This window comes from Notolepis coatsorum (genome assembly GCF_963971535.1).
Source record: "Notolepis coatsorum genome assembly, chromosome: 17".
Taxonomy (NCBI): domain Eukaryota; kingdom Metazoa; phylum Chordata; class Actinopteri; order Aulopiformes; family Paralepididae; genus Notolepis; species Notolepis coatsorum.
The window spans coordinates 56,554,031-56,565,757 of record NC_140181.1 but is presented as its reverse complement, the minus strand read 5'-3'; the positions used below and the strand labels follow the sequence as shown (position 1 = coordinate 56,565,757).

Below are 11,727 nucleotides of genomic sequence, written 5' to 3'. Positions count from 1 at the left end.
GTCATGTACCAGCCCCCCTCTCAGTCATGTACCAGCCCCCTCTCAGTCATGTACCACAGCCCCCTCTCAGTCATGTACCACAGCCCCCTCTCAGTCATGTACCAGCCCCCTCTCAGTCATGTACCACAGCCCCATCTCAGTCATGTACCAGCCAGCCCCCTCTCAGTCATGTACCACAGACCCATCTCAGTCATGTACCAGCCCCCCTCTCAGTCATGTACCTGCACGACTGGCGGCGGGGGGTGCTTAGTAAGATATATATGATTGGGCCAGCCCAGTGTCATTTTTATTTATTTTTTTAATCATAACGGCCCACATATGCGTCGGCCCACCGGGCAAATGCCCAGTATGCCAGATGGCTACTCCAGGCCTGCCTGCTTCTAAGTTCAGTGACCTGACTGCAGACAAAAAAGAAAAAAATTAAGAAAAAAAGTATAATATCTTTTTTTTTCAAGTACCACCAGCAGGGGGCCCAAGTACCACCCGTGGTACACGTACCACAGGTTGAGAACCACTGCTCTAGGCGATCGCGATTCTCGAACATGTTCTTCTCACTGCTGCTCACAACGACTACCTTGTTTTGAGGCTGTGGTGGGGCTGGTACTAACACATTAATAGCTGGCCCATGATCTTCATAAGGTAGGTGATACTGCCACCTGGTGGATTTCAATCGTCATTGCAATTCCAACGTTATGCCAGGAGGCTCCGGGGGACTGTGTAGATCGGGGATCAAAGGAAAAAGATCAAACGACCAAAACCCGACTTTTCTCGGGGTTGGCGCTCAACCGCTGGCGAGATAACCCGACTTTATTCGTGATTGGCGCTGAATGAGTTAAAGGTGCACTTTGCAACTTTGGGAGAGAAATGTGAAACTCAAAAGAATAAAAAAATGTATTATATGGTATGTTTTCATAACTGAATAAACAAAGCGTCTGGGTCCATGGAACACTGAAGCTAGAAACCTGCATGAAAAGCTGCTGTTCCACTGCGGTTGTTTACAATGGCAGGGCCCGCAGTTTTGTTCAAAGAATGCTTACATTTGGTTCATGGTGCCTCAAATGTATTAATTTTGATTCATGATGACATAATATACAATCTCTCAGAATATACCAGTAATCTTAAACCAGCCAATGGCATTGAAAAATCTATACAAGCCATACACCATCAAATATGCGTACACCTGCTGCTAATCTGCGCTGACATGGTTGTCATCATACCTCAATGACCGCTCCTACCAAGTGTCATGGAGAGGGACCCTGTCGGCCACCCGCCCCCTGCGGACGGGTGTCCCCCAGGGCTCGGTTTTAGGACCCCTTCTCTTCTCCCTCTACACTAAATCACTGGGTAACATTATCACGTCTCATGGCTTCTCCTACCACTGTTATGCCGACGATACTCAACTCTTCCTCTCCTTCCCTCCCTCAGATATCCACGTCTCTGAGCGGATCTCGGCCTGTCTGTCCGACATCTCCGCCTGGATGACGACCAACCACCTCAAACTGAACCTAAGCAAAACAGAATTGCTCCACCTGCCGGCCAAATCCTCCCCCCTGACCGACCTTTCCATCACAGTCGAGAATGCAGCTGTGACCGCGTCCCCGACCGCCAAGAACCTTGGTGTTGTCCTCGACGACCAGTTGAACTTCTCTGCTCACATCGCAGCGACAACCAGAACCTGCCGATTCCTCCTGAGCAACGTCAGAAGGATACGCCCCTTCCTGACAAAAGAAGCCACCCAACTCCTCGTCCAATCAACAGTCATCTCCCGCCTCGACTACTGCAACGCACTGCTCGCTGGCCTCCCGGCCACTGCCACTAAGCCTCTTCAACTCATTCAGAACGCAGCGGCCCGCCTGATCTCAAACCTACCGAAGTCGGCCCATGTCACCCCACTTCTTAGGGACCTGCACTGGCTCCCCATTGCTGCACGAATCCGCTTCAAGGCCCTTGACCTAGCATACCGTGCGGCAAAGGGAACTGCTCCCGCCTACCTCCGGTCAATGGTCTCTAACTACACACCCTCAAGACCCCTACGCTCTGCATCTTCTGGCCGCCTCAGACCTACTCCTATCCAAGCTCCGGGAGGGTCATCAAAGAGAAGTCGCCTATTCTCAGTCCTTGCCCCACAATGGTGGAATGAACTACCCACCCCAGTTAGGACAGCCGAAACACGTCCAATCTTTCGCCGTCGACTAAAGACTCACTTCTTCAACCATTATCTGAAAAAAAAAAAAAAAAAAAAAAATCTAACCCTAACTAACCATACTGTCATGCACTTGTCCTAATAAACTAACCTACACTGTAGCACTCAACACTTTGATGAACATTGTTACTCAGCTGATAGAGTTGTGCTCTTCCTGATGGCTTGTCGTACAGAACTTGTAAGTCGCTTTGGATAAAAGCGTCAGCTAAATGACTAAATGTAAATGTAAATGTAAATGTAATCTCAAAGCTATCAAGGTCCAGCCAAAGCAGATCTCCTCTCATAACATAGAACAAGTCCAACAAATAAAATTTGCCCTCCTAAATGTCAGATCACTGAACAATAAAACATTTTTAGTAAATTATCTGATTAAAGAAAATAACTTAGACTGCATCTGCTTAGTGGAGACATGGCTCAATAACTACACAGCTACATCAATAATGATAGAGACCTGCCCACCAGACTATAGTTTTCATCAAATACCCAGAAAAAACAGAAGAGGAGGGGTCGCAGCTATTTTCTCCTCAAAGCTCTTGTTTAAAATCACAGAACTAGGTGAGTTCATATCGATGGAATATCTCGCTATTGAACTCAAAACCGAATCAACTATAATCGTCACAATATACCGACCGCTTAGACATTCACCAATATTTATACAAGAGTTCTCTGAACTGATTTCACTATGCGTTACCAGTAGAGGTGGGCATAGATTAATTTTTTTAATCTATCTGCAATAAAATGGCTAATTTGAAGTCTGCCGAAGGCATTCAAAATATGTGTGTTCTACCCAAATAATGACCAGAAGTAAGTCCTTACCTTTTCTGTGTTACCAGTACAGTCACTCAGTAGCTATGTGACATGGCTTGACTCAATCAGTCCAATCTCTACTTCTCCTTCTTCCACCAGTCACTCAGACAGACCAGCTTGTTCACATTGGCTGGTGACAAACTAGCTCTCTTCTTCTGTACAATATGGCCTGATAAAGAGAACAGTCAGGGGTCCCCAAGTACTTCAGGGCAATGTGGGCCAGCTTACCATAGACAGCAGTGTGGTCTGACCACCACTTCAGTGCACACTGATCCAAGCTGGCACTTGGCTCTACCTTGTACCTCTCCACAGCATTGCATACTGGTGTGTCGTCATCCGACTCCGACTCTGATCCCATCAGTCGAAGGGCTGTTTTCTTTTTAGCTTGTAACATATAGCTTAACTTAGTTAGCAGCTAACGTTAGTTAAAAATGTTTTAACCGCGATGGGCATATAGTAATGGCGAGGATATAAAGCATGTTAAAGATGCATTTATTGGACGTGTTTCTCGCAGAGTTTACATAGAACAGCGCGACTCCCAAGAGGAGTTATCACAGGCTGTAGAACACAGGGCTGAAGAGCTACTTCTTAAACTAAAGTGTGGGTACTGCTCAGCCCCTCCCTGCAGCTGGAGCGTTATGTGACTGTAGCCGCGTTGCTCCCAGACCCAACTTTGAGAATAGATTAACACTTTCAGTGCCGGCCATTAACGTTGATTAATGTCCTTGGATGCCAGCATCCACTTCAATGATAGCGTTAAAAACACATAATCTATGTTTTAAATTATGGCCATGTGTCTAATCTGCCCGTTTGCAGTCAACATTGTCGAAACGGATTGTTTTTTAATCGGTTCATATCCTTTTTATAGCATTTAGAAAAGCTATCGTTTTCTCGAAAATTTCAGGAAAATAGAAAGATTCCGTCATAAACGGCATTTATTGGAATATTCTCGAATACACTAGACACGTTGTCATTTGTCGGCCTATTTATGAATCGTTTTCAAATAAACGCTAGATTATCGATAGTATATGTGTACTTATGCACGCTATAGAAGCAAGCTGAGAAATCGATTCTCTTATTTCCTCAACAGCACACACACACACACACACACATATACACATACGGGACACGCTGTTATCTCAGTGAAAACAGCTCTGATTATCCTAAAACTGGTAACATAGACTCCTTACCTTAGATCAGATGTTCTCCAAAAAGATTATTCCAATTCCTGATCGCCATTCCATCCCTCTTCATCAGACGGCTCGCCAGCATAGTGGAGCCAGTAGGCTCCCCCCCACACATCCACCACACATCCACCAGTGTAATCGAATGGCCTGCAGTTACACAGGGATAGACGATAGGGTGCGGTATTTTCCCATCGGAGCTCCTAGAGGGGCTGCTGTACCAACGGGAGACTCGGTTGATGAAATATGGATTCAGATCGCTAATAAAAAATAAAAAAAGACAATTAGCGTCGTCGACATTCAACGGTCGGCATGAACTAACGACATAACACGTCGTCGGCACTCAAAGTGTTAACGGCGGTAATCTTTTTATCGCGCGATAAGAGTCCGCTGTTAACACTTTGAGTGCCAGCAGGGGGCGCACAATTTAGCGCTTGAGTGCCAGCGCTGTAGTCAATGGGAGGGCGAGCACATTTGCGAATGCATAAACTATATCTTAAAAATATATCTTGTGTCTAATACGCCCGTCGCTTATCAATGACTTGCTTGCAGTCAACATGTACGAAACGGATTGTTTTTTCATCAGTACATTTCCGTTTTATACCATTTAAAAAAACGCTAGTTTTTGGAGATTTCCAGAAAATAAAAAAGATTCTGTGATAAACGCCCTTTAGTGTAATACACAAAACACGTTGTCATTTTTTGGCCTATTTATGAATAGTTTTCAAATAAACGCTAGATTATTGATAGTATATGTGTACTTATGCACGCTAGAGAAGCGGGCTGAAATCGATTATCTATTTCCTGATCAACACACGCACGCACGCACGCACGCACGCACACACACACACACACACATATAGGGGACACGTTGATATATATGTGACAAAAAACTCTGATTACCCAAGACTGGTAAAATAGATTTCTTACCTCAGATCAGATGTTCTCAAAAAAGATTATTCAAATTCCTGATCGCCATTCCAAATATCGATCGCGTTTATTGATCCAACGCTGGGTGCTCGAAACACATATTCCACGCTGTTCTGAGGGTCGGCAATGAATGCAATCGGCTCGGGTTACATGCCGGGTAAGTAAAATGTGGATTCCGGATTTTCTTTTCCCCATCCATTTCCATTCAGTCCAATCCAATGGGTGCATTACCAACCCCTGGAGACGATAGGGGGCGGTATTTTCCCTGTTTGAGCTCAAAGCCAGTCCCAATGTTAACGTGAGGCTAGATTGATAAAATGAATGGAAATCGCTAATAAAAAAATAACTATTAAATAACGAGATTTCTCGTCATTGGCACTCAACGTATGGCATGAAATAACGAGAAATCTCGTCGTTGGCACTCAAAGTGTTAACTTAGCCCGGTAACAGCGTTAATGGCCTGGCCTTAGTTACCAGATATGATAAGGTGATCCTAAATGGAGACTTGAACATTAATTTTAATAAGAAAACAGACTCCAAAACTATAGAGCTAAAAATCTACTGGATAGCTTTGATCTAACACAGCATCCTGGTCAAAGCTGGCCTGCCTGCCGTGTGCCCTACCATCGTGGGAATAATTAATTCCTCCCTGGAATCGGGCAGGGTACCCTCCAGCTTCAAGACAGCATCAGTCACGCCCATCCTGAAGAAGCCTGGTCTGGACCCAGATGACCTTGGGAATTACCTGCCGATCTCCAACCTTCCTTTCCTGAGCAAGATCCTGGAAAGAGCAGTGGCCGCCCAACTGCACCAACACCTGTCCAACCATGAGCTCTATGAACCCTTTCAATCTGGCTTCAGGAAACACCACAGCACCGAGACTGCCCTCACCAAGGTCACCAACGACCTCCTCATTGCCTCCGACGCCGGTCACATCAGCCTCCTCATCCTCCTGGATCTATCTGTGGCCTTTGACACGGTCTCCCATTCCATTCTCCTCAACCGCATTTCTGACCACCTGGGTGTTACTGTTGATATCAACATCCCCTAGAAGTGCATATCATAGTTAAGTGCATAGAGGCACAAATTACAGTAAACGTGTATATAATCAAAGTGCATGATGCACAGACAAACAAAAACAGCACTTCCACAAACCTGACTAATAACACTAATAGACACACGAGACAAAATAGGATAAAATACAGAACTAGCCTTTGGAGTCATTCAGGCTGCGCACAGGATGAGTCATCTGCAACTCCACCTCCACCCCTGCCCCAGTCAACCAAGGTGTGCCGCAGGGCTCCGTTCTTGGTCCACTCCTCTTCACAATCTACATGCTCCCCCTTGGTCACATAATCCGGAAACATGGTCTCAATTTCCACTTTTACGCTGATGACACTCAGCTCTACATCAGCACCTCACCCTCCACTCCCCTCCCCCCACAGCACCTCGTCAACTGTCTCCTTGACATCAAGGCCTGGATGTCATCCAATGTCCTGAAGCTAAATAGCAAGAAGACTGAGCTCATGGTTGTGGCCAAGCAGTCACTGCTCCGGAAGGTTGGAGATAAAAAAAACAAGCTCTGTGGTGGGAGCGGACCTGGACAGTCTGGAGGTGGTGGCAGAGGGGAGGACGAGGAGGAAGCTGTATGCTATCCTCGAGAACCCCTGCCACCCCCTCTATGATGAGCTGACCGCAATGCGGTCCACGTTTAGCCACAGACTCATCCCCCCCCGACATACCACAAATCGCTTTGGGCAGTCCTTTGTGCCGGTGGCAATCAGGCTCCACAACCAGGCAGGGCCAGGACGGGCCAACTGCCGTGGACTGGAGGAGCTGGGTTGTGGACTATAACAAATTAATTTAACTATTTAAGATCATGATTGGACTTGTTTCTTTTTCTTTTTCACCACTTTTAGCTCTATTTTTAGTCCTATTTTAGCTATTTTATCCCTGTGTACTTGTCCATCTTGTTTTTAACACATACTAATAAGTGTATGTATTAACTGTTCTTTAAAGTGCTTTTTTTTTTTTTTTTTTTATATATCTTTTTCCCCCTCCTTTTTCCTCCGATTTTCTCCCATCCCAATGTTAGTCGTTATGCCAATTCCCAATCCCCTTCCTGGTTGCTGCGCACTTACCCCCCACAGTCGGTCTGGGAGAGTGGAGGCTACCACGTGCTTCCTCCGACACACGTCCAGCCAATCAACCGCTTCTTTTCACCTGGCAGCGCGGATTCTCACTGAGAGGGCGTAGCGTGTGGAAGGATCACACTATCCCACTTAGGTCCTATCCGCGCTTAGCAGGCGCCCCGACCGAACTGTAGGAGTCGCTGTTTACAATGACCCGGACCCACCCCGCCAGCTTCTCCCACCCTCTAATACTGCCAATTGTATTAGTGTGAACGGCCAGCCAAGCTGGTGACAACCCCGGAGCTGTGAGCTGGATTCGAACAGGCGAATCCAGCCACTCCGGGGTTGGTGACGAACGCAATCTCCGGTACGCCACCTGACCGCCTAAAGTGCTGTTTTTAATTGCTGTTATGCTGCTGTAAAGGACATCTGAATCTCCCCTCGGGATAAATAAAGGTTTTCAATTCAATACAAAGCCCTTCACTCCCTTGCCCCCCGGTACCTAGCGGACCTCCTCCGTCCTTACATCCCGCCCCGGAGGCTGTGGTCCTCTGACTCCGGTCTCCTCTCCATCCCCACCACCAACATGCGGACTGTTGGTCCCAGAGCCTTCTCTGTGGCTGCACCCACCCTCTGGAACTCACTCCCTCCAAACATCCGTAGTGCTACATCCCTGCACTCCTTCAAATCCCAACTCAAAACCCACCTTTTCACAACATTTCTAGATGACTCTGCCTGATTTCCCATTTTTTCTTTCGTTTTCTTTCTTTCTTTCCTTTTGATTATTATTTTGTTGTTACGTTGTTCCCTGTCCCCCTCCTTTAGCTGTTAAGCGCCTTGGGTCTCCTGAAAGGCGCTATATACATTTAAGATATTATTATTATTAGCATATAACAAATGCAACATTTTCATTCAATCAATCAATCTGCACTGTGATTGATTGAATGAAACTTTTATTAACATATTGCAGAATGGGTACAATACAGTACGGCTCAATACACACAATTGTTAAGGGGATGCAGACTAGAGAAAGACTTTCGTCTTGTTTACATCAGGGTCCCCCATTTTCAATTCATAATGAATTTTAAGTAAGGGTGCAACTTGCTCCGTGCAATCCATTCTTTGTGGATTTAGCCCTTAATGTTTCATGGTAATAAATATTTTAAAGAGTAGAGACACGGTGTGATTATTACTATGATTGAAAATCAATTCAGACAAAGACATACAAAGAAGTAATTATCACAATTAGCGATTTATTTATGGCTGGTAAAAAATCTGTTTGGCTGGTAAAAAAAATCATATACTCGCCAGTTGGCTGGTAAGCCAAAAAGTTAGTTTCCTCCCCTGATTATGTAGTATCACCTGGATTGACTTAATTATTGCAGATGCGCCTTTTGTAGACTACAATGTTTTTGTTAAGAAAAAATTTCAACTTTGGCGGTAGAATTACGGAGTTACCCGCCCCTGACGAATTCTACCCGCATTTGGCGGGTGTTAATGTCAAGCCCTGAATAGAAATATCGAATAAAAGAAATAATGATCAAATAACGAGTATACTCGTTGTTGGAGTTCAACGATTGGCGGCCAATAACGAGTATACTCGTCGATGGTGGGGAATGAGTTAAACTGAATCATTTTAAACTATTTTTATTATTTGTATTACTGAATGAAACTGTAAACAGAAAGGCCTATTGGGATGCTAGATCCTAATGTGAAACACTGTGATTGACCTTACCTTGCTACCTCTATCTTTTTTATGCTCGCTTATGCCTGTATTTTTTTACTGTTGTGAAGCACTTTGAACTGCAACTTCTGTATGAAAAGTACTATACAAATAAAGTTATTATTATAACAATCATTCTAAGCATTCCATGTATAGTAAATATGTTCGTACACTAATTGCAACCTATGGGAACAAATCCCCTCCCCCAAAACTGGATAGTGCACCTTGAATTGAGTTCATATTGCACACACACACACACACACACACACACACACACACACACACACACACACACACACACTCACACAAACCTCATTTCCATATGTGTTTTTACAGAGCCTGGATTATGACCGCTGCATCAACGAGCCATATGTGGAGGTCCTGGAGGGGATGGACAATAAGGTAGACCCACTATTTAAACTGTGTCCAGTAGGCTTGGGGCGATATTGAAATTCCCCTACTGACATATTGCTTTAAGATACAACATATTATCCAAAAAGCCTAAAAGATGCATTATGTTGCAGCTTTTATTACATAACGCTCTTTATTTTGAATATAAAAGGACTGTTGTATTCTGTTGTGGATGGTTAAAACATTTGTGTTGGGGTGGTAGTTGAATCCACCGTTGTAATTCTACAGCCAGTTTCTTTCAAAGGTTCCTTCTCTTGTCTGTCAACAGAAAGCCAAAAAGTACGAAGCCGTGCGGTGGATGCTGGTGTTCATCATTGGAGTCACGGTTGGTTTGGTGAGTTCCTTTTGGGTGATATTTACATTTTCTTTGTAAAAGAAAACCTGATTACTTCTTTCTCCCAAATACAACCAAAATGTCCCATGATGCAAATGAACAAAGAATGGTATTTTCCTGTGCCTTTTGTTTTAGGTGGGGCTGTTTGTGGACTTTTTCGTACGTCTCTTCACTCATCTCAAATTCACCTTGGTTGGAAATTGTATCCTTTTTGAGATTGAATCAAAAACCTCAATGTGAAGTTGAGTGTTCGACGGTGCATGTTGTGCCAAATGTAAACATCCTGGTTACAATATTTTACAATTGTCCTGATTACTCAAAGGCTCTTTATTTGTCATGCTCACATCCTACAAGTATAATGGCAATGAAATATTTCTTCTGTGAGCTCCCTAGACTGTGCAAGCATCAAATAACAAGATACAAGAAACTCTTTAATACAACTCAATAACCCTCAATAACAATTAAAAACTCTGTCCATATCTTGAATACAAACAGTATAGACACTCATGCCGCACATACGCACACTTATGGCCAGAGGAAAGGCCACTTTAAATTAGTATAACATCAGGAACAGTGTATTGCACTACTAAAGCTACCTAGCATGTCCTATATGCTCTGTAAATACTATGTACAGATACCGAGATGGCACACCATGTACCTGTTTATTGCACTGTTGTTTTTACTGGATTCTATTAATATGTTGTACCACTGTATTTTTATCGGATTCTATTATATGTTGTACCACTGTATTGCACATCGTCGCGGGCAAGACCAGCCGCATTTCATTGTATACCTGTATGCCGTGACAATTAAAACTCTTGACTTGACTTGACTTGACTAGAATTTTAAAAACTAAGATACTTTTGTGTTGGCGGCTATGAGAAACCAGAATTAGCCAGAATACTTAAGTATGTATGTAGTACCTTATTTAATTTACAGATGATTTTAATTGTGCTTTGCGTTAGTTCAGTTTCCTTGCTGATATTCATAATATTTTTCACCAGCACCTTGTGATCACAGAAGTTGAGCACATTATTTGATCCTCCACCTGCAAAGTAGGGCTGCTCAATTATTAAATTAATAGAATAGAAATACTTTATTCATCCCGAGGGAAATTTGGCACTACAGATCGCTCACAGTAAACAAGAATGTCACGAATACGAATAAAAATATGAATAAAATACGGTCCGGGATATACATTCTAAAATGTAAAATATACAGTAAGTGTACAGTAAAAAAGTGTAAAGTTGTACAATGTTGGTGTAAAAGTCCAGTAAGATAGTACTTTAATTATTATATATTTAAATATATATTTATATTTAAGGAAATCCACTGTTAAAAAGACATCATCATATTATTATTATTATTATTTATTATTATTATTATTATTATTATTATTATTATTATTATTATTATTATTATTATTATTATTATTATTATTATTATTATTATTATTATTATACTTAACTTAAAAACCTGACTTAAAAAACAAAACATGACCTGGCTAAAAGTCTAATTCATTATCGTTGGAAGCCAAAATCCAGCCTTTCTGCAAAGAATTTAATTCAAGCGATGCAGTAGGGTATTTTAATTTAGGAATGACTTTACACAACGGGCCTACTATCACGCAGTATCAGCCCCATTACATGTGGACATTAGTGATCAGGGTAGAAAACGGCATTTAAAGGCCCATTTTGCTTGTCCAAATGTAAACAAAAGAATAGCCCACCACCAAAAGATATTGGATAGCACTTTCTTTTCACCTTTTGATATGAGGACTGACTAAGTGTAAACAGCTAAACATGAGCATTACATGACCTTCCTGTCTGTTACAGGTTTCTTTACATTTGCAATGTTTGTAAGGTAAGCATTGTTGAAAAACAGACCTGTATTTTGAGTTAAATAAAAAGAGCTTACTTTTCCATCTATGGTCAGAAAATGTTATATGAATATGAAAATAAATATGTCAATAAATGAATATGAATACACCCCAAACGTTAGAT

At 42.8% G+C, this 11,727-nt stretch overlaps 1 protein-coding gene across 2 annotated transcripts in view; it reads left to right on the top strand.

The window, feature by feature from the left end:
• The window catches only part of clcn6 (chloride channel 6), a gene marked incomplete at its 5' end in the record, with an annotated part of 90,996 nt that overhangs the window by 16,298 nt on the left and 62,971 nt on the right, over positions 1 to 11,727 (top strand). For both annotated transcript variants that reach the window (XM_084333212.1, XM_084333211.1), the window contains 3 exons: positions 9,316 to 9,381; positions 9,659 to 9,724; positions 9,860 to 9,926. In XM_084333212.1, the coding sequence (XP_084189338.1) occupies positions 9,316 to 9,381; positions 9,659 to 9,724; positions 9,860 to 9,926 (199 nt within the window). The remainder of the gene's footprint in view (positions 1 to 9,315; positions 9,382 to 9,658; positions 9,725 to 9,859; positions 9,927 to 11,727) is intronic.